This window comes from Podarcis liolepis, assembly GCF_965112155.1.
Source record: "Podarcis liolepis genome assembly, chromosome: 8".
NCBI classification, from domain to species: Eukaryota; Metazoa; Chordata; class Lepidosauria; order Squamata; family Lacertidae; genus Podarcis; species Podarcis liolepis.
The window spans coordinates 9972010-9992998 of NC_139560.1; the positions used below are offsets into that span (position 1 = coordinate 9972010).

Here is a 20989-nt window from a genome sequence, read left to right on the forward strand (position 1 = left end):
TTTGTGTGTGTACACATAGTGCAGTCTCTCTGCTTCATATATTCCACCATCAATGCAGAAGAAAAGAACTGAAACTCTCCTGCTCCTTTGCATCCGTCATCCCTCTGTGCATTCCCTCCTTTTTATTGCAGCAGCAGCACCCCCTGCCCTTACTGCCTAGGAATAGGGGAGACTTGCTCATTGCAATCCGCTATAATAATAATGGGACGCGGGTGGGGCTGTGGGTTAAACCACAGAGCCTAGGACTTGCTGATCAGAAGGTTGGCAGTTTGAATCCCTGTGACGGGGTGAGCTCCCGTTGCTCGGTCCCTGCTCCTGCCCACCTAGCAGTTCGAAAGCACGTCAGAGTGCAAGTAGATAAATAGGTACCGCTCCGGTGGGAAGGTAAATGGCATTTCCGTGCAGTGCTCTGGTTTGCGGCTTAGTCATGCTGGCCACATGACCTGAAAGCTGCCTGCAGACAAATGCCGGCTCCCTCGGCCAGTAAAGTGAGATGAGCGCCGCAACCCCAGAGTCGGCCACGACTGGACCTAATGGTCAGGGGTCCCTTTACCTTTACTAACATGAACTCAGGATCCTTCTTCTCTACCAGGGATTTTAGACATTGAAGTAGTCCTAGAACATTGCCTTCAAGTGGCCATTCCTCATATCCCTGCAAAGTTTTTGACCGGTCATCTCCAGACAGTCCTTTCTTCATTTCTGTTCTCTTTTTTTGCACAGGCATCAAGCCATTCAAATGCTCCCTGTGCGAATATGCCACTCGCAGCAAGAGCAACCTGAAAGCTCACATGAACCGCCACAGCACTGAGAAGACCCACCTGTGCGATATGTGCGGGAAGAAGTTCAAATCCAAAGGCACCCTGAAGAGCCACAAGCTCCTCCACACCGCCGATGGCAAGTAGCTCTCTATCAGGGCTGAGACCACCCAAAGCCCTTCCGCAATGGTTTGCATCATATTGCTTGTTTGAAATTGCAAGCTAGCAGCGACTCAGAGCAATGCAGTGGTGCGGCATGGAGTTAGGGTGGCTTGCATAGAAAACCCTATACAAACTTGCGCCGGGGGTGGGGGAGTTCTGCCCCACAGGGCTAATTAAGCCTGGCACGGGTTCAGATTTGGCCGGCAAGGTTATTTCCCCCAAGCCATGCCCGCCTGCCCCGCAGCTGATGTGATGTATAACATCAGGTGCAGGGCAAACAGAGTTGTGGCTGCCGATGCACAACTGGAAGTCTTCAAGGGCACTCCTGATTTCCCATTGGAAATGGAGAGCAAGTGTGCTGGGTTCAGCTGCACTGGGGTCATGGCACAGGAAACTCCACTGGGCTTAAGTTACCACTTATTAGCAGATAGGCAGCGACTCCAGGCCTGTCGGATCATGCAACCAATCCTGAAGAAGGCAGTAACTTCAAGGCTGCTTGTCAACTAATAGCTGCTGGCTTCAACCCTCAGCTGATCAGTGGGGCTTCAGAGCGCTTTGCCAAGACCCAAGTGGTGCTCTGAAGTCCCAACCAACATCATTTGATGCCAAGTAATTGACAAGTCGGTGGTAAGGGAGATAAAGACCTGTGCTACACCATGCCACACAGAAGCCCTGTGCATGGAGTGAATCAATTGGCCCCTTGATATCACAACCTGCCCAATGACTCGTCTAAAAAAACCCCAAAACACCAAGGTGTTAAGATTCCATCTGCTCACACATTGTCACCTCTCACCTTTGTTTCTTTTCCAACACTCTCTAAAGATGCCTAAATGCAAGCCGTGTGTTTTGCACCAAGTTTTATTATATGCATGAAGAATAGTCAGAGTTGCATTGCTAGATTAGATCAAAGATTCACCTAGCACTTCCTGTCAACTGGCCAGCCACTTCTGTTCTTGGGAGGCTGTTTCTGCAAACTCAGCAGTCCCCTGTCCAACATTTTTCTATTCCTTCCTCTTGCCAAGAATGGCACATCAGTACAGAATGAATCTCTGTCCGAGTTTATTGCTGTTCACAGTAACTAATGAAACACAGAGCATGACTTCTAAGTTCAATTAGATAGTGAACGTTCTAAACATCAAGCCTTTTCCCTCCACCGTGTTTTATGGGAACTGTCAGCCTTATGCATAAGCTTCTCTGGAAATCCATCAACAACTTAAAATTTAGAGGAGAAAACTTGACAAGTTAGTATAGATTTGCCTTTTCAACTTGCACTTTGGGGTTCTCTTTTAAGTTTTTGACAGCTGTTGCTGAAAGGATTTCAAACAGAAATTCTCTGTCGTGGTAATGAAGGAGGAGCTGGAGTAAAACAGACCTCTGTGCAGGTTTTAATATGCTCGCATCATACTGAGAGTCTTCCACAGTTTGCAAACAGCTGAGAGTTAAAGAGAGATGGGCTACCGATTTAGCTTCTAAAAAGAGGCACGACAGATGCTTTAAATGCTGTAAACTGTTCTGCAGTCCAGACTTGTATAGCATAAAGTCAAGCAAATAAATAAATGATGTGAAATGTTAAAAGGGGCATTCGGGAAGAGAATTGCTTGCAGCACTTACGACATGCTCAGGTTTATTTAAAGTTTATTTTATGCCATCAGGATTCAAAGGCTGTTACTCCCTTGTGTTTGTTTGTTGTCCTACGAATCTAAGGAATCAATACCAATGTACATAAACCAGGAATTATACAGTTTTTAAAGCCTACGGCTTTACTTTTGAGTATATTGGGGCAAAGCTAGATGTGGTGTAGGGCATCTATGATCGAGATCTCCTATTGTCAATTTTAAAATGTTGTGAAGTTTAAAGAAGCCACAGGGAAGGGGTTATGAGAAAGAGGAGGATAACCTTTTCCACAGCACCATTTGCCTAGCCTGAATTCTCCACCACATTTGGGGATGGTAGTTTAGATCAGGAAAATGTTGTGGTGGAAGGATTAAAACACCTCCTGACCTATCACTGCTGCCCCAACTTGATTTGCCACCCATGAAAACCTACAGGAGAACTGACTCGTTAATGTTCCCTTGTCACATTTAATTAACCTTTTAGACTGTCCAAAGACCTTTGAAACTGTGGGCTTTAAGAGAGGCAAAATCATTCTAGTTTTGCCTTAGGTGGCGATTCTCCTTCAGGACACTTCATTCTCTCAAGTTCATCCCCTCAATAGAACACATTCAAGTGATTTCAGAGATTGCCATCTGAAGGCAAATGACCAAACATGCATCAAGAAGATGCGTAAATGGAAACTCAACATAACAGTGAAACCGTATCATAAAGGCGGGTAAATCACAGCTTCAGAAACAAATAAAAGCAGCATTATAGAAACAGAAATTCAGGAATAGCAGGGTTAAATCATGACGGTTGCTACTTCATATCTGTTTTCCTCTGTTTAAATGAGACAACGCATTTGTATCTGAAATGGTTGGTTTTCTGTTTCAGGGAAACAGTTCAAGTGCACAGTGTGCGATTATACTGCCGCACAAAAGCCACAGCTGCTGAGGCACATGGAGCAGCATGCTTCGTTCAAGGTAAGGAGGTTGCTGCTGACTTGGCTGCATGAACCGCTGTGCCGCCAAGCAGTTATTGCGGGTGCAGCACGTGGCAGCGGTTGAGATACTGCAGCAAACTATGCCCAAGGTTAGAGGATTCAGATTTAGATGTCCCTGGATCGGCATGGGAAGCTGGAGCCAGAGAGATCCTTATAGCTTCTATCTTCTCCCCCCCCCCCATGGGCCAAGTTTGGCAGGTGGGGTTGCCCACCTCCAAATCACCTGGCATCGCAATGACGTCTGGTGACCCGGTTTTGCCTACACAGCTTGCAGTTAAACCATACTGGCACAGGCATGTCTAGAACTGTGGGGGGTGCTTTAAAGCCCTGATATTCAGCTGATTATCCATTTCTCCTGATTTGATAGATACCTCTTCTGTACACTTCTCTCCCCTGCCTTTAGTCTTTAAGTTTTGTTTCACTTCCCCGCCCTTAAGCCTCAGATCCCTGGGCTGAACTTTGACCCTCCTGTAGCTTTCGAAGCTGTGGCTCAAAACAACCTGTGCATTGGGGATATTAAAACAAAAGGCCTGCTATTTTACAACAGAAACAAACCCCCAAAGGCTAAGCAGCTACATTCTAGGTGGTGGTGATGATGATGATGCTTATGCATTTTATCATTGATGTGTTTTAGCCCTCTTCAGGCATTGAAAAGAACACATCTTTTAATGTATCCAGGATTGCATATTCAGTGGTGCCCCGCAAGACGAATGCCTCGCAAGACGGAAAACTCGCTAGACGAAAGAGTTTTCCGTTTTGGAGGTGCTTCGCAAAACAAATTTCCTATGGGCTTGCTTCGCAAGACGACAATGTCTTGCGAGTTCCTGCTGGGTTTTTTTCCTCCCCCCCCCCTTTTTCTAAGCCGCTAAGCCGCTTATCAGCTGATCCGATCAGCAGATGAGCCGCTAAAAGCCGCTAATAGCGCTAATCCGCTAATCCGTCAATGGGCTTGCTTCGCAAGACGAAAAAACCGCTAGACGAAGAGAATCACAGAACGGATTTTTTTCGTCTTACGAGGCACCACTGTTTATGCAATTTACTTTCTCCATGCTTGCATTTTTGGGATTCGTCTTTCCTTCCGATATTTACAGAAAGAATTCTAGCTAGCTACAGTTACAATATAATATGATGCCATCTGTATTTCATTGGTTTTGTGGACGTCAGTAAGGATAAGGTAATTATTTTCTTTTCAGTAATTCTGCCTCGTGCTCTCAAGTTATTAGACCAATATTATTTCAGCGAATGAACAAGTCCACCTTAAACAGAAACATGCTGGCATTTCTTGTGTGCATCCCAGAATAGATGTTGATAAAACACGGTCATTTTGTATAGTTTCTGAGGCAGATATTCCATCTGGTCACCATTCTGGCATATGTTTAAAAAGATGCAAACGAAGAATGCCTGGCCAAAAATTTCATGAACAAGGCGAATTCTGAAGTCATTTGAACCGATTATCAGCACCAAACTATTTAAGTGGCTGGGACATAATGTACTGCAGTGGCTGATGCAAGGCTGAGAGTGGAGGATTGTGTTAGGCTGAGTAAGATAAAACAATAGAAAGTGCGTTTCCGAGTACAATTCAAAATGTTGGTGCTAATCTTTAAAGCCCTAAACGGCCTCAGCCCAATATACCTGAAGGAGCGTCTCCACCCCCATCGTTCTGCTCCAACTCCGAGGGCCTTCTGGCGGTTCCCTAACTGCAAGAAGCTACAGGGAACCAGGCAGAGGGCCTTCTTGGTAGTGGCGCCTGCCCTGTGGAATGCCCTCCCACCAGATGTCAAGGAAATAAGCAACTATCTGACTTCTAGAAGACATCTGAAAGCAGCCCTGTTTTTGATGTTCGATCTTTTATCGTGTTTTTAATGTTTGTCTTTTTAATGTTCTGTTGGGAGCCACCCAGAGTGGCTGGGGAAACCCAACCAGATGGGCGGGGTATAAATTAGTAGTAGTAGGCTGAATGGTGCGCACATATAAATGGCACTAGCCTATCAACACCCTCCAGGCCTGTCTCTCAAGCCCTTGAGACTTTCCCCAAGCCACAGCCCTCACTACCCCTGGTGTAGGTCGCCCTCAAGTGCTTTTGTCTGCTAGAATGGGTCCTTGGCCACATACACAGCACCCTTCTAAAAAGCAGCGTTGTACCAACCATGTCTTCCCCAAAAGAATCCTGGGAACTGTAGTTTGTCAGGGTTGCCAAGATTTGCTAAGAAATCCGTATTCCCCTCGCAGAGACGCAACTCTCAGAGTTTCCCAGAAAGAAGAACTGGTTGTCAAGCAGCTCTTGCAGCTGTAGCTCTAGGAGGAAGATGGGGGGGTCAGGTCTCTTTGCAACCTTCAGCACCCTTAAACTACAGCTCCCAGAATTCCTTGCAGGGAGAGGAGCAATGACCGTTAAAGTGGTATGATAGTGATTTCAATGTATGTTGCTGCTGTGGCTCTGTGGTAGTGCTTTTGCTTGTCTGGATATGTGTGTGTGTGTGTGTGTGTGTGTGTGTGTGTGTGTGTGTACACACACACATGCAGAAAGCTCTTGCTTTAGTGTGAATGGAACATAGCCTACAGTTCAGAGAGTCAAATATATTTCTCTGCCTATTTGGCATCTGTCCTCAGCAGTCACTGCATGGTGTAGGAAAGGGTTCCAAAGCCCTCTTTTTAAAATATGGCCTTGAGCTATCACAAGTGATAAATTGAACAACAGCGATTAAAATGTATGCGTGGGCTTTGTGACACCAAGCAGGTACTTAACAATCTCTCACTTTGTTCCGCGTGTGGTCTCTCCATGACCTTCTTTGCATTTCTGTATTTATTTATGTGTTCACTACATCTATGTTCCTTTTCTCTTTTTACCAGCACCCTCAACGTCCTTAAAAATGCAATATTATAAATAATAAACGCATGCTTATATATTTTTTTAAAAATTGCATGAAACCCTCCCGCTTAATTTTGGTTCAAGTATGATCGAGAAGCCTACCCTTCAGAATGACAGTTGTTTTACATTTCTCGGCATAAATATCCTTAAATAGAATTTGGTGCCGTTTGAAGAATGTTCAGAGGGAAATGAATAACAAATGGTCAAATGGTACAGAAAGATAAAGAGGATCGATGGGTTCCTACTCATTAAACTCAGTTGGGAATTGCTTTCAATTTACCATACATAGTAAAGCAGGCATAGGCAAACTCAGCCCTCTAAATGTTTTTGAGACTACAATTCCCATCATCCCTGACCACTTGTCCTGTTAGCTAGGGATGATGGTAGTTGTAGTCCCAAAACTTCTGTAGGGCTGAGTTTGCCTATGCCTATAGTAAAGAAACAGAAGCAAAGCGGATGCAAAACAGTTGATTTTTAAAGATTCGCTGATGGGGGGGGTGGGAACAGTTCAAGTTGGCACTCGGCCTACTTAGGCTGTCCAGCTAGATAGTAAACAGAGACACTTCCCATGAGGAAGATGGATGAAGGAAGATGGACTGGGTACCAGTTTTGTGAAATGCTGCACTGATCACCTTGAACAGAGGCACCTTAGCCTGCTTAGAGACTGTTGGGAAGCTACACGTTGATTTTTTGCCTTGGTGCCACCACTTGTGCTATGTCTCCATAATCCATTCTTTGCCTGTACATTTCTGAACAGAGCTACTTTCACAACCCATACCTTGGAAGACTCTGCTGTTTCTTCTTGAGCATCCTTGCCCATCACATGCTGCCCTTACCTTCTCAAGGTTTGAGGCAGGGAGTCTGGACCAAAGCAGTATCTATCGTTCCCCACTAATTGGCTGCATCGCTGGTTACAGTGCCTCTCCACAGGGATGCCCTCAGGTGCTAAGGTCCCGGTTACAAAAGATGCCTTTCACCTAAGCACTCAGCAACCAGGGAAGGGTTGCAGATGCAGCAGCTTCCAAGAAGCATCTTCCAAACAGAGATCAAGCACAGAGAGTCATTCAAGTCACCAACCTAATCCAGAGATAAGGCCAGGAAACAGTCCAAGGTCAACATCACAGGGAGCTCAACTAAGGCAACTTCTGCCACCAGGGACTAGAAGCCATAGAGCTGTGTTGCTTCTCGCCAGTGGAAGATGTACAAGGGAGGTCTTATATACTCAGGCCTCCTAAGCCACATCCAAACCACAGCTGTTGGCAATGAGCAGGGACCACTTACTCACGAGTAGACCACCAACACCGGGTCTTGTAAATGCATACTGAGCCATCGCTCTTTGGCCCTAAAAGTGCTTGGTGCCAGTGCTATTGAGGGCTTAGGGCTGCTTCACCTTCTCCTTGTGGTCCCAGAAGTTCATTATTGGGTATCAACCCAGAGGTCCCCTCAAGGGAATTCTCAGCATTGGATTCAAGGAGCCCTGCCAACTCCTCAAGAAGAAGAAGAAGAAGAAGAGTTTGGATTTGATATCCCGCCTTTCACTCCCCTTCAGGAGTCTCAAAGCGGCTAACATTCTCCTTTCCCTTCCTCCCCCACAACAAACACTCTGTGAGGTGAGTGGGGCTGAGAGACTTCACAGAAGTGTGACTGGCCCAAGGTCACCCAGCAGCTGCATGTGGAGGAGCGGAGACACGAACCCGGTTTCCCAGATTACGTGACTACCGCTCTTAACCACTACACCACACTGGCTCTCAAGGTCCCCAACATTTAGGTCAGGGCTAGACATGCCAGTTACCTTGGTATCTCAAGGTTCTCCGAATGCTGGTTTTGCCTCCCAGTAACTTTGCAAGGTAATTCGCACTGTAAAAGGTGTCTAAAGGTACCTTGAAAGCTTCTTACAGATAAACATCAAACAGATAAGCAACTGCACATCTTTCCAAAGACATGTGCAGGTAGCCCTGTATCAGGAGGTCCTTATTATTTGGCAGTTTAGCTGTACTTTTATTATGCTGGAAGCTGCCCAGAGTGGCTGGGGCAACCCAGTTATATGGGCAGGGTATAAGTAATATGTTGTTGTTGTTATCCTGCCTGAATGAGGAGTTGGACCAGAACATCCCACGTTCAAAACCAAAGCTGTATCACACCGTAACATTGCAAGTGGCTCTGTGAATTGTTGTTGCTAAGGCATCTAAGCTGGAATACAAAATCGGTCCAAAGATATATTTTTTTATGACCTTTAGACCATTTAAAGGTCAAAGCAGTTTTTATTGTTAAATAGCCAAGCAGGCAACTATGATATTTCAATAATAGGCAGTATTGTGTCTGTAAGGAATAGCCTTTTGAAGATATTGATAGTTCCTTTCCACACACATTTTGCAGGATACACACTGAAAGACAGATTTTATTGTTGCAGTGTTCTCATTTCTCAGTCTTTTAACCCTTTTGTACATGTGAAAACTCCACAGAGCCAACTATATTTTTCTGATAGGACTGCTGAGTCCTGACCACATGCACAAGGAACTGTTTTCTGATGTGGCCTAGTAAAGAGAAGGACTGAAACGCCTTCCTTACGCCAATTACCTTTCAGCCTCAATTCCCCATTGTTAAAATGGGAATATGAACAACTGCTTCTCAGCATTGTTGTGCACCCGAAACATGTTTCAGGAATGTTAATGCCTTGTTATGTTCAATATTCTAGTCAGGAAACCTATTTACATGGATTTATTTGAGGTCTCTAAAGGAAACTTTGTAGGACATCTGTACTGATTGATTTTTGTGAAGTGATTAATTTTTTGTAAAGCACACGATGCAATTCTAACTGGACTAGCTCTGGAGACTGAGTGCCTCTGTTCGGTCAGGGGAAAATAGTATTTCTGAGCTTTCATAGTTCCCAGACAATGATATTTTTTTCAGTGGAAACCAGTATATTGATCGGTAAATAGACCATATTGCATTGTTCTCTTCCCATTGTCACTGACTTCTCCTCAGCATTGCCAGGAAAGTCACTGAAATAGTGCAGACAGAGTCTGGAGAAGAAAGTCTGGAGAACAAGAAACTGTACAAAAATAGTGTATAATTTGAGGAGACGGGAACAGAGAGGTCTCGTCTTCCTTACTTCAGGCCTTGTTCATCGCAGGGAGACAGTCAACCAAACATACAGAGGAAACGGTCCACCAGCCAATTAGAGGACATGCTACCTCAGTGAAGATCGCACCACTGCTCTAGGGAGGGCCAGAGAAGATGCAACCGGGGCGGCCATGTTTGTTTGCTCATTTGCCTGTCCCAGTCACATGCAAAACAGGGATGGAGGGTGTTTGTCTTACATTTTTTCATCACGAGGGACGTGGACATAGGGAGCAGAAAGCCTGAATGCTGAGCAGATGTTCTGCCCTTGCGCCACACTCTTGTGCATGAGGCTGAGGAATTCCACTGAATGTCCACTTGGGATAATTGCAATTTATATGTGCAGAGTTGTGCACAGCCTTTGCATCTTCTCCTCCACATCAGTTTCTTTTGCTAGTCATTTCTGAATGAGGCATCAGCTCTGTGTTCCTCCTGTCTGCCTGGAGAAGCATGTCACTAAATTAGTACAGGGCATTAATTTTAATGCAGTGTAATTTATTGAGTAGCTGGAAATTCTGCAGTTGTGGGTGGTTTTTTTGCAACTTCAGAGTGAGTGATGCTACCTTGCTTTGCCAATCCATCTTTTTATGGAGGAGACCAGGACTCAGCAGCCACGACACATAAATACTTTGCGGAGCTGTTCGGTGCCATTGAATTTCTGCCTTATTGTGAAACTTTGCAAGGCATAAAAATGTAATACAGTTGGAGATAAGGCATTGCTAAGGCATTGGCTTCCATGTGTTGCTCTGGAAGCGTTACCTAATGGAACAAATTAGCTTGCTAACGTACGTATTGAGATAGATTTGAATCTTGCTGTTTCTTAAGCCAGAAGCGTAGGTCTTCTGTAAAGTTCTGAAGACAGGAAACAGATATGGCTAATTCATTTCCTTTCTCCTCAGCCTTTCCGGTGTGCACACTGCCATTATTCCTGCAACATATCTGGTTCTCTGAAGAGACATTATAACAGGAAGCATCCCAACGAAGAGTATGTTAATGCTGGCTCTGGAGAGCTTGCCGCTGAAGCCCTTCTCCAGCAAGGTGACCTGTCTTATTTTGAAACCGTCGCACAAAAATTACTCCTTTGAATTAAGACACAATTAAATTTCTTTTGCAGAGAGTATGCTGTGGCAGGCTTAGCTTTTCAGTGGTGGACAGTGATGGGATTTTGTGTGTGTGTGTTTGTGTTTGTGTGTGAGGCACTGTCATCACTTCCCTGAAAGAAAAAACCTGTAGCAAACCTTGTGTACGAATTGAAAATCCACATGAATGAAAGCTGGAGGGAAGCCAGCATTCTCTTGTGGATCGGCCCAGGTTTAAATTCCTACAGAACGCGTTCTTGGCTCTTTCTTAATGGGAATGAAGCCAAAGGCACTTTTAAAGGAAGAAAGCTGTTGCTGTATTTGAGAAAAGGTTGTTTTTTCCCCAGTTACATGCTGCCTTTTTTTTTTTTTTACATTTCTGTGCAGCTGTGATCAGAGTTGGCACCTCCAATCCTGAATATATTTACCTGGGGTTGTATTCAGTTGTGTCCCTCCTTGTCCACCAGTCTCTGGCTCAGCAGAAGGCATTTGTTATTAGAGAATGGGGGGGAGGCCATTTTTGCTGATTCTCCCTTCCCTCTGCAGCTCTCCTCCCTCGCCCGCCCTTCACCAGCTCAAGAGAGGCAGGGGACATTTTGGAACAGTGCAGGGGACAGCAGGAGAAAGGGGAGATCTGCAAAAATCAGTCTGCACCCCACTTTCATCTCGCAGAAGAATCCCCTGGATTCAGTAGCTCTCTGTCCACAGATGGACATGGTCAGACACACCCCATGGAACTCCTGTTGGTTTCTGCGGAAACAGCTTCACAGGATGACAGCTTTGATTTGATGGACTGCATCTCATGGAGCAAGCAAACCTAACGTTCTGCTCATTGCTTCAGGATATTCTCACTGCGGGGAACGGGAAGCTGACCTAGAGATGAGCCTTTGGCCTGATTCAGCAGACCATCTTCTTACATTCTTGACCTAGCCAGTTCTTCTCTGCGTCACTTGTGAAACCGGCCTGTGGGTCAAATCCTACTTGGTTAAACGCTTAGCGTTCCTCCCGCAAAGCATTCTTCTCTTGTACTTGCTTCCTGCATACATTTCTCAGTTCCACTGCATCAGCTCACTTCCAAATAACTAGCTGAGCATCAGAGTAGGTGCCTGAGCATTTTTCAATCCTTCCTGCTATATGAGGTTTTTTGGTTGTTGTTTTGATTTTCACTAGAGCCTCGGAAGATAAAAGAGGAAGCAGGGAGGGAGAGGAATTCGAGAGGACTCCTTTCACTACTCCGGGCCCTATCTAATTAAAAACGGGTTTTGCCGAACAACATAGTATCTGGATGCAACTTCAAGAGATGTGCACGCTCCACTCTTAAGGGACATTTTGCTGCTGTGCAGTTGGAAATCTGATAGCCCAGTCCAGTAGCTTCTTAAGTATGAAATATATTCAAGGATTCAGGACATTGAAAAGCGTGTAACGCTACTGCAAGTGGGGAATTAAAAGGAAGCCAAATTTGATTGCCTTTTGTTGGGAGATGCTGAGCTGTTTGTGGAAGTTGACTCCCTTGTTTTATTTTTGATGGTTTCCCAAGTGTTTATCCCCATATTGAACAAAAAAATGCAGAACTTTCCCCCTCCTTAAAAAGCATCTTGCAGGGATTTCAAAATTCGCTTTTTTTTTTTACAGTAGAATAGATGCCAGACTAACACGGCCGCTCTAGATAATGAATAAAACATCATTCTCCCAAGCGTGACATTTCTAAAAAGCATTTCCAAATTATTCTTTTCTTCTTTCTTAGCTGTTTAAAAAAAAATGTCTGCAAAGAATTCACATTTATTGGAAGTGCTAACCCATGTTCCAACAACACAGAAACAGTGACACAAGCCAAATGCATTCAGAATAAATGCTGTCTGCCTTCCCCCTTCCACTGTTGCAAATATGGGAACTGGAGGACAAAAGCAGGAGTCGGCACCCTAAGGCCCATGGGCTGGAAGCAGCCCACAGAGGCAGTTTAACTGGCCCACAAGCCACCCCTGAACCCAGCCACCCGCTCGGCGAATCCCCGCTCACCGCGCTAAACCAGTGCTGCACAGGGACTCTCTTCTGCGGCTTCAGAAATTGCTTCTGCGCATGCCCAGACGCCGGAAATCGCTTCTGCACAGGCATGATTTTCGACGTCTGGGCATGCCCAGAAGCGATTTCCGGCCCCGTGGACATGCACAGACGGGATTTCCGGCATCGCACTTCACCGTACCGGCCCACAGAGGATCTCCATGGTAGTGATTTTGCCCATGCCCCGTAAGCCTTGCCGACCCCTGGACAAAAGCATCGCAATGAGTGCACCCAGATGTTAGTTTCTTTGAGTCCTCCAAACCGCAATGAAGATAGAGGTCTGCAGTACCTTAGAAACAAATGCATTTATTGCAGCATGGACTTTGAAGGAGGGCTGCACATCCATTGAAAAGCATGTGCATTGCATTCCAATGGCCCCGGATCCATTTCCTGTTATCTGCCACCTGAAACCTCAAGAGCCACTGTCTGTCATTGTAGACAGTACTGAGCTAATGGACTGATGGTCCGGCCTGGAATAAGGCTGCTTCCTATCCCTGTTGGCATGTGAATCATCAGGTGTGTGGGCAGCCATGTTTGTTTTTCCATGGACAAACGTATTTGTGCAACAGCGGCCAAGAATGCAAGTATAGAAACAGGGCCAAGCATACATTTGATGGAATGGGGAGGAGTTTCCACTTCATGAACCTTCATGACTTTGCATTAGGAAATGGGGGTCTGCACAGGAAGCCCGGAACGTATCTTATGCCTTCAGAATTCATGCTGGATTTACTGTACGTCCCCCCCCCCCATGATACACAAATGTTAATGATACACCTCGGGTTAAGTACTTAATTCGTTCTGGAGGTCCGTACTTAACCTGAAACTGTTCTTAACCTGAAGCACCACTTTAGCTAGTGGGGCCTCCTGCTGCTGCCACCCTGCCGGAGCACAATTTCTGTTCTCATCCTGAAGCAAAGTTCATAACCTGAAGCACTATTTCTGGGTTAGCAGAGTCTGTAACCTGAAGCATATGTAACCCGAGGTACCACTGTATACAGTAGCCAGATTAACTTGTTTTAGAAGTTAAAGAGAAAGGAAATGTTAGGAGCTGGAGGCAAGCGCAGGTCAGCAATCAAAAAGGGGGGGGGGACCCCTCGGTGTTAGTGCAGTTAAATCTTTATTGTTGTTGTTTAGTCGTGTCCAACTCTTCGTGACCCCATGGACCAGAGCACGCCAGGCACTCCTGCCTTCCGCTGCCTCCCGCAGTTTGGTCAAACTCATACTGGTAGCTTCGGGAACACTGTCCAACCATCTCATCCTCTGTTGTCCCCTTCTCCTTGTGCCCTCAGTCTTTCCCAACATCAGGGTCTTTTCCAGGGAGTCTTCTCTTCTCATGAGGTGGCCAAAGTATTGGAGCCTCAGCTTCAGGATCTGTCCTTCCAATGAGCACTCAGGGCTGATTTCCTTCAGAATGGATGGGTTTGATCTTCTTGCAGTCCATGGGACTCTCTAGAGTCTCCTCCAGCACCAGAATTCAAAAGCATCAATTCTTTGGCGATCAGCCATCTTGATGGTCCAGCTCTCACTTCCATAAATCTTTAGGCAAGAAACCTAAACAGCGCAGGCCTAGTGATCCCAGCAACCTCTCCCCAGTTGGTCTTGCTCCAAGAAGGCATTTGCACGGACTGAAGGCCTCTGCCTTCCCACCACTTCCCAAGTCTCCTCCTCTCCTAGGTATTTCCCAAGCAGTCACGAATTGCATTTGTGCACAACCTGCCTCTGTTCTGCCCTCCTCACTTCTCTGCACATTATATGAGACCAGGGGAGAGGGAGCTGGTCTCGGCAGGAGGGGGAGACTCCCTTACTTCTTCAGCAGCCTGCCTCTCTGTCTCCGGGCCTCCCTCCCAGCCTCCACTTCTGCCTCTGAGACTGAATTGCCCTCTGCCACAGCCTCTTCCTGCTCACCAAACCCTGTCACCTCTTCTGCTTGCGACCCTTCCTCCTCCCAGTCTGCTCCCTCTGACCACTCATCGCCATTCCACCACCGACCCCCTGGCTCTGTATCCTCTTCCCCTGGGGATTCCCTTGGGGGTTCCCCAGCTGGGTAGGGGCCCCCAACTCCTCTGCATCCAGCCACACCATGACAGGAGACCAGTATAATTGTAGATAAAATGAGCTAACAACAGGGCCTGGGCATCCCAGCTATCTCTAAAATACCCTTCAAAGACAGCCAACCACATGGCCTCCCTGTCACCAAAAAGAAGGTACTGTGTCCAGAATATAGGTTGTAAACTTCAGGCAGATTTGCCCAGTGAAGCTAAACCTATTAATTATTTTGTTGCTGAAACTTTCCTGCATTTTTAAAAGGCAAACTGTAAGGATCTGGAGCTGTAACCATTGATAAGGAAATAGCCCAGGGCATGCAGTTGCACGTAGAGTTCTAGTAAGAAAAGTACTTAATGGAAGTGTTTTCCTGTAACTTTCCCTATGGGTGTCCTGATGCTGTAGCTTAAACTCAAGGACTGTAAGAAGCCAAAGGAGGTTCGCCGTGGGAAGCTGCAGATAGGAAGCCTTCCAAAATGAGCGTTTTCCCATACTATCAGTAGCACACAGATCCTCGGGGGTTTTCTGGCTGCTTGTTATCTGCGACTTCTTTTCATTTTGTGACCCCTTATTAATGCAATATAGAAAGTAAATGTCACATCCAAGCGACCAGTTAGTGCATTAATAGAGAGAGAGAGAGAGAGAGAGAGAGTGTCCAGAGGGATGGTGGGGAGGCCAACAGTGGAATTGCTCCTTTGGCATTTCAGAAATATGAAATACTCCAATATGATTTGACTACATGCACGGGTGTCAAAAGCAGATAAGGTATGTCATTCAGTGACCTTTCCCCCTCTCTGTATTGCCAAAGTATTTAATGAATTGGATGGAAATTAATTTTCTTTAGCTGCGGTGTCAATTAGCTGTCGCACAGTTTTCTGCTACTGGCTCAACTGGATGCTTCCATTTGTTGTTCCTTAATTAAAGTCGCAGTGACAAAGGTGCCCATTTTAATTAGCAGGGTGTTATTGTTACAGTAATTTTAATTTAAAAGAAATAGAGGAAGGTCTTGCATCTAATTGAGTTTTTATTAAGAGGGTGATACGAAATGAATATTTCATTTCAGATTTGGTAACTGATGGTATCGTTCTCCTATCCTGTGCCAAAGGTACTTTACTAGGGAGCCGTGCAATGTTGCATATTAACACATTTGACAGAGAAGCTATTCCAGTTTAGCATAAAATCAAGCAGCCTGCATTGTCTAAAGCGGTTAAAGATAATAATAGGCAGGACTTAGGAAATCCTTGAAGACTAATAAATGTCAGCAAATGAACCTCACTTTAATGAGGTTTTATGAAATGAAATAGAGGAAATTATTCCATTCCGCCACGTTGACGAAGTCCCGAGTTTGGCTTGGAGATGGAAAACGTTTGGCGCAAATACATTTCTGCAACCGATAAACAATGTGCCAGTGGCAAATTCTCCAACATACCGCTGCGAGATTAGGGTGGCTTGCCACTGCACGAAAGCGTGTGGAGTTGGGATGTAGAGACACCATTTATATATGCGATAGTTATCCCTCATCCAATCAGGATCACAGGAAAGATCACAAGACGTGTCATGGCAGCTCCCACATGCTGAGCCAATTTCACAGTGAGCCAGCGGCTGTATCACTGGTGTGATTATTAGCCCTTAACAGTGGGGGACAGGATAGCAGAGAAACAGAAAAGGCTCTTATTTCTGATATCTCTTTTTCAGTATTGAGTCTTCTTCGGTATGTTCCTTGTCCCCTCACCCCATGCCCAGGGTCCTACAAAACAGCTCTGGAACTGTTTCCCAGGTTTTTCACCTTCATTGTTGATCAGTGCTTGCTGCAAATGACCATTTCACTGTGCTGTTCCAGTAAGATACCATAAGATTTTGTGATTTATTTATTTAAAAAGGAGAGTTACCTTAGAATAGGGATGAATGGATCAGTGGCCACTGCTGCATTTCTTTTTAAAATCTGCATAATAATCAAATGCCCATTTCTAAATGTAATTGATCCTAAAATAGACATCGCATGCACATTTCAAGAGATATAGTTAAAAAAAAACTGCACTTCAAAATCAGAAAAAAATGCAAAGTCTGAATGGTTACTGTGCCCCCAAATCACTGTAGGTTGAGACGAGTGGGTCAGGTGTGTCTGTATCAGAATTCACAAATAAGGAATTCCTCAAGCATCCATAACTCAAGGCTATGTTTTGTTCTGCTGCTCAGTGCAAAGTAACATTTCCCACCATGCCGTGCATCCTCCCACCTCGGCAAGATTTCAGGGCTTCTTCTGAATCAGGACAAAAAATAAATAAAATCAAGGAACAATTTATTTATTTTTTAGTATGTCCAAATTGCCAGAGATTTTGAGCACGGAAATAGGAAATAGATTAAAAACGAATTCTTAACTCTGTGTGTAGTAGATTCATTTTTCGTGTTTCTAGTTAAAAATTAGCAAAACAATTTGCGTGTGGGTGTGCGCATGCAGAATTCACGTGAAATACTCTGCTGCCAGAAAACAAAAAACCCAAAAGTATTTTCAACATCGGTAGTAAAAACATAGTAGTTATATAACTGACAATGCATTGCCGTTTAAAGGTGCGTAAAATTTGCTTTGTGCAAATTGGAAAGCAATCATCTATTAAACTTGATAAAGTTGCAACCTGGTAACCTGGCGTGCTGATTTCTTACTGGCATACTTATGGCTTAATTTATCAACGAGAGGCAAAGATTGTGCTGATGAAGATTATCTTGTTCTCCCCCCCCCCTTTCTTTTTTTCTTTTCCTTCAGGTGGTATTAAGTGTCCAGTTTGCAACTTCGTGTATGGTACAAAGTGGGAATTCAACAGACACCTCAAGAACAAACATAGACTCAGATTGGTCGAGTATGATGGGGAGACAAAGTGGGAGGTAAAGCCAAGCAGTGGCAGCTGGCCCTGAAATAGCGGGTTTCTCTAGAAGGGTCAAGGTGGGGGATGTACCGTATTTTTTGCACCATAACACTCACTTTTTTCCTCCTAAAAAGTAAGGGGAAATGTCTGTGCGTGTTATGGAGGGAATGCCTACGGGTGGCATGCCTATGGATTTTCCTCCTCTAAAAACTACATGTGTGTTATGGTCGGGTGCGTGTTATAGAGCGAAAAATACGGTAATTGGAATCAAATGAGAATACGACGACATAAGCTGCCTTATGCGATGAAAAAAATGCACTGCCTCTTGCGTGGGCATGCAGAGATGTATGCTATCTGGCAAAAGGATCCTTTTTTCCCCATTGCCCTTTAAAGGTAAAGGTAAAGGACCCCTGACAGTTAAGTGCAGTCGCGAACGACACTGGGGTTGCGGTGCTCATCTCATTTTACTGGCCAAGGGAGCAGACGTTTGTCCACAGTCAGTTTTTCCGGGTCATGTGGCCAGCATGACTAAGCTGCTTCTGGAGAAACCAGAGCAGCGCACGGAAACGCCGTTTCCCTTCCCACCGGAGCAGTACCTATTTATCTACTTGCACTTTGACGTGCTTTTGAACTGCTAGGTTGGCAGGAGCTGGGACCAAGCAACGGGAGCTCACCCTGTCATGGGAATCCGAACTGCTGACCTTCTGATCGGCAAGTCCCAGGCTCTGTGGTTTAGACCACAGCACTACCCGCGTCCCTTGTCCCTCGTCGATACTTACACACTGCAATAGCTGTTTGGCATCTTTGTGATGTGCTTCTGCCAGCTAATTCCCTTTGATCACCGATCACTGGCTCTTTTTGCAGACCAAAGCAGAAATTCCTGAAGAAACGCAGTATCTCCATATCACGGAAGGTGAAGATATGCAAGGAACTCAGGCCGCAGTTGCTGCTCTACAGGACCTGCGATATACCTCGGAGAATGGTAAAACATTCTCTTTAAGGAGAAATGAATGTTTCGCAAAAGCAATGTATAAATGCTGAGCGTTCAAAACAAGTCCCCGTACATTAGCTCAGTAATCCTTGCGTGGTAATAATAATAATTATTATTATTTCCCCAGCCACTCTGGGCGGCTTCCAGAAAAATATTAAAATACAGTAATTCATGAAATATTAAAAAAGCTTCCCTAAAAATATTAAAAGCTTCCCTAAAAACAGTACGAGTTGGAAATGTAGGTCTGAGAGTAACAACAAGAAAGAGTAGCTAACCTAGAGCCACCCAGAGAGATTCATGGTCAAGAGCAGTACATGTGAAAAGGATCTAGGAGTCTTGGTTGACCACAAACTTGACATGAGCCAACAGTGTGACGCGGCAGCTAAAAAAGCCAATGCAATTCTGGGCTGCATCAATAGGAGTATAGCATCTAGATCAAGGGAAGTAATAGTGCCACTGTATTCTGCTCTGGTCAGACCTCACCTGGAGTACTGTGTCCAGTTCTGGGCACCACAGTTCAAGAAGGACACTGACAAACTGGAACGTGTCCAGAGGAGGGCAACCAAAATGGTCAAAGGCCTGGAAACGATGCCTTATGAGGAACGGCTAAGGGAGCTGGGCATGTTTAGCCTGGAGAAGAGGAGGTTAAGGGGTGATATGATAGCCATGTTCAAATATATAAAAGGATGTCACATAGAGGAGGGAGAAAGGTTGTTTTCTGCTGCTCCAGAGAAGTGGACACGGAGCAATGGATCCAAACTACAAGAAAGAAGATTCCACCTAAACATTAGGAAGAACTTCCTGACAATAAGAGCTGTTTGACAGTGGAATTTGCTGCCAAGGAGTGTGGTGGAGTCTCCTACTTTGGAGGTCTTTAAGCAGAGGCTTGACAACCATATGTCAGGAGTGCTCTGATGGTGTTTCCTGCTTGGCAGGGGGTTGGACTCGATGGCCCTTGGGGTCTCTTCCAACTCTATGAATCTATGATTCTATGGCATGTGAACTGATACTTCCTGCTCCAGTATTACACCAGCATCACGCTGTCAACAAAAGTGGCTTCACTAGCGAGCATATTGTTTTGTTTCATCAAAATTGCCAAGTCCGAAGCGACTCTGGGAAAGAAACGCATATTGGCTGCGACCTGATGCCACCAGCACAGCTTCTTCCCAAATCCTGCAAAGACTTGAAGCAGTTGGGGACAGCACAGAAGCGGGTTGCTTCTGTTCTAACATTGAAAAGAAACTAGCAGAGCAGTCCGAACCCCACTAATGCCTGGTGAAGAGGGTAAGGTGGGGTTGGGGGGGGCAGACAAAAGCTCGCTTCAGGCGATGTCAGCCTATAGCTGCCAGGTTTGGGCCCAATGCCGTCAGGTGATAGCAGTGCAGCCCGTTCAATCGGATTTGACAACTTACTGAGGTCACCAAAGGTAAATGGAGCAAAAGAGACTCTTGACACCTTGGAGACTGACCAGTTTATTAGGGCGTAAGCTCTTATTCCTCCAAAGCAAACTCGGTGCCACCAGCGGGGCTTGCTTCTAAGCATGGTGAGGGGAGAAGACAGGATTCTGTAAGGAACTAGGGAAGAATGTGAAGAGGGATTTGAACAAGGGGTGAGCGGGGTAAGTTCTCGCTGCAATGGCATGGCGGGATGTGCAGCGGCAGAAACATAAGCAAAAGGAGATGAGTTTGAACAGAAAATTGGCAAGTTTGTGTTACTGTTAATGCCGTCTCATATTGTCTCATATTGACATTCTCTCCGATTAGGGGGACGACTTGACCCCACGGCTGTGAACATCCTGCAACAGATCATAGAGTTGGGCTCGGAGCCCCACGACGCAGCTGCTGTCGCCTCTGTCGTTGCCATGGCCCCAGGAACTGTTACTGTCGTGAAACAGGTCAAAACATTTTCCTTTCCTCTGTGTGTGTGTGTGCGTGCATTAGACAGAAGGAGTGATACTTCTGGCTATTTGTTGTATGCAAATAAACAGTTAATATTTATAAGCTATTTGAGACCACATTTGTTTAGCTAGACAGCTCAATACTGGGCCGTCCTTGCAGCACCACCTTGAACCACATTTGTTTCTGGATTTGGCATTACAGAATGTGTGAATTCTCTGCCTGAAACCGAATGTAATCAACTTCATTATTCCTGTATATAAAGTTGTGGGGAGATAAAGGGCTGGTTTCGATAGATGACATCAAAATACTTATTGCAAGCCTATTATGTTAATGCATTAAGCAACTGGCAGCTCGTGTGAGCATGCAATCTTTTCCCAGGACGGTTCCAGGTCAGGATGGAGGTATTCGCTGCATTCAAAGTCCTTGCATGTTGCAGGTGGGGGAAAGCTTGGAGCATCGTTCTCTCACACACATTTTGGCAGTCTTATGTACAGGAGTGATTTTGACACGGGGCCGCACTCTCAAACTTGCAATCCCCCACAAGAAAACTGAGGTGA

General features: G+C 45.4%; 1 protein-coding gene across 4 annotated transcripts in view; it reads left to right on the forward strand.

The window, feature by feature from the left end:
- ZFAT (zinc finger and AT-hook domain containing) overlaps positions 1-20989 on the forward strand; it is a 91993-nt gene that overhangs the window by 59695 nt on the left and 11309 nt on the right. For all 4 annotated transcript variants that reach the window (XM_083516546.1, XM_083516547.1, XM_083516549.1 and 1 more), the window contains exons 10-15: positions 721-894; positions 3405-3493; positions 10402-10540; positions 17444-17562; positions 18408-18525; positions 20298-20428. In XM_083516546.1, the coding sequence (XP_083372672.1) occupies positions 721-894; positions 3405-3493; positions 10402-10540; positions 17444-17562; positions 18408-18525; positions 20298-20428 (770 nt within the window). The remainder of the gene's footprint in view (positions 1-720; positions 895-3404; positions 3494-10401; positions 10541-17443; positions 17563-18407; positions 18526-20297; positions 20429-20989) is intronic.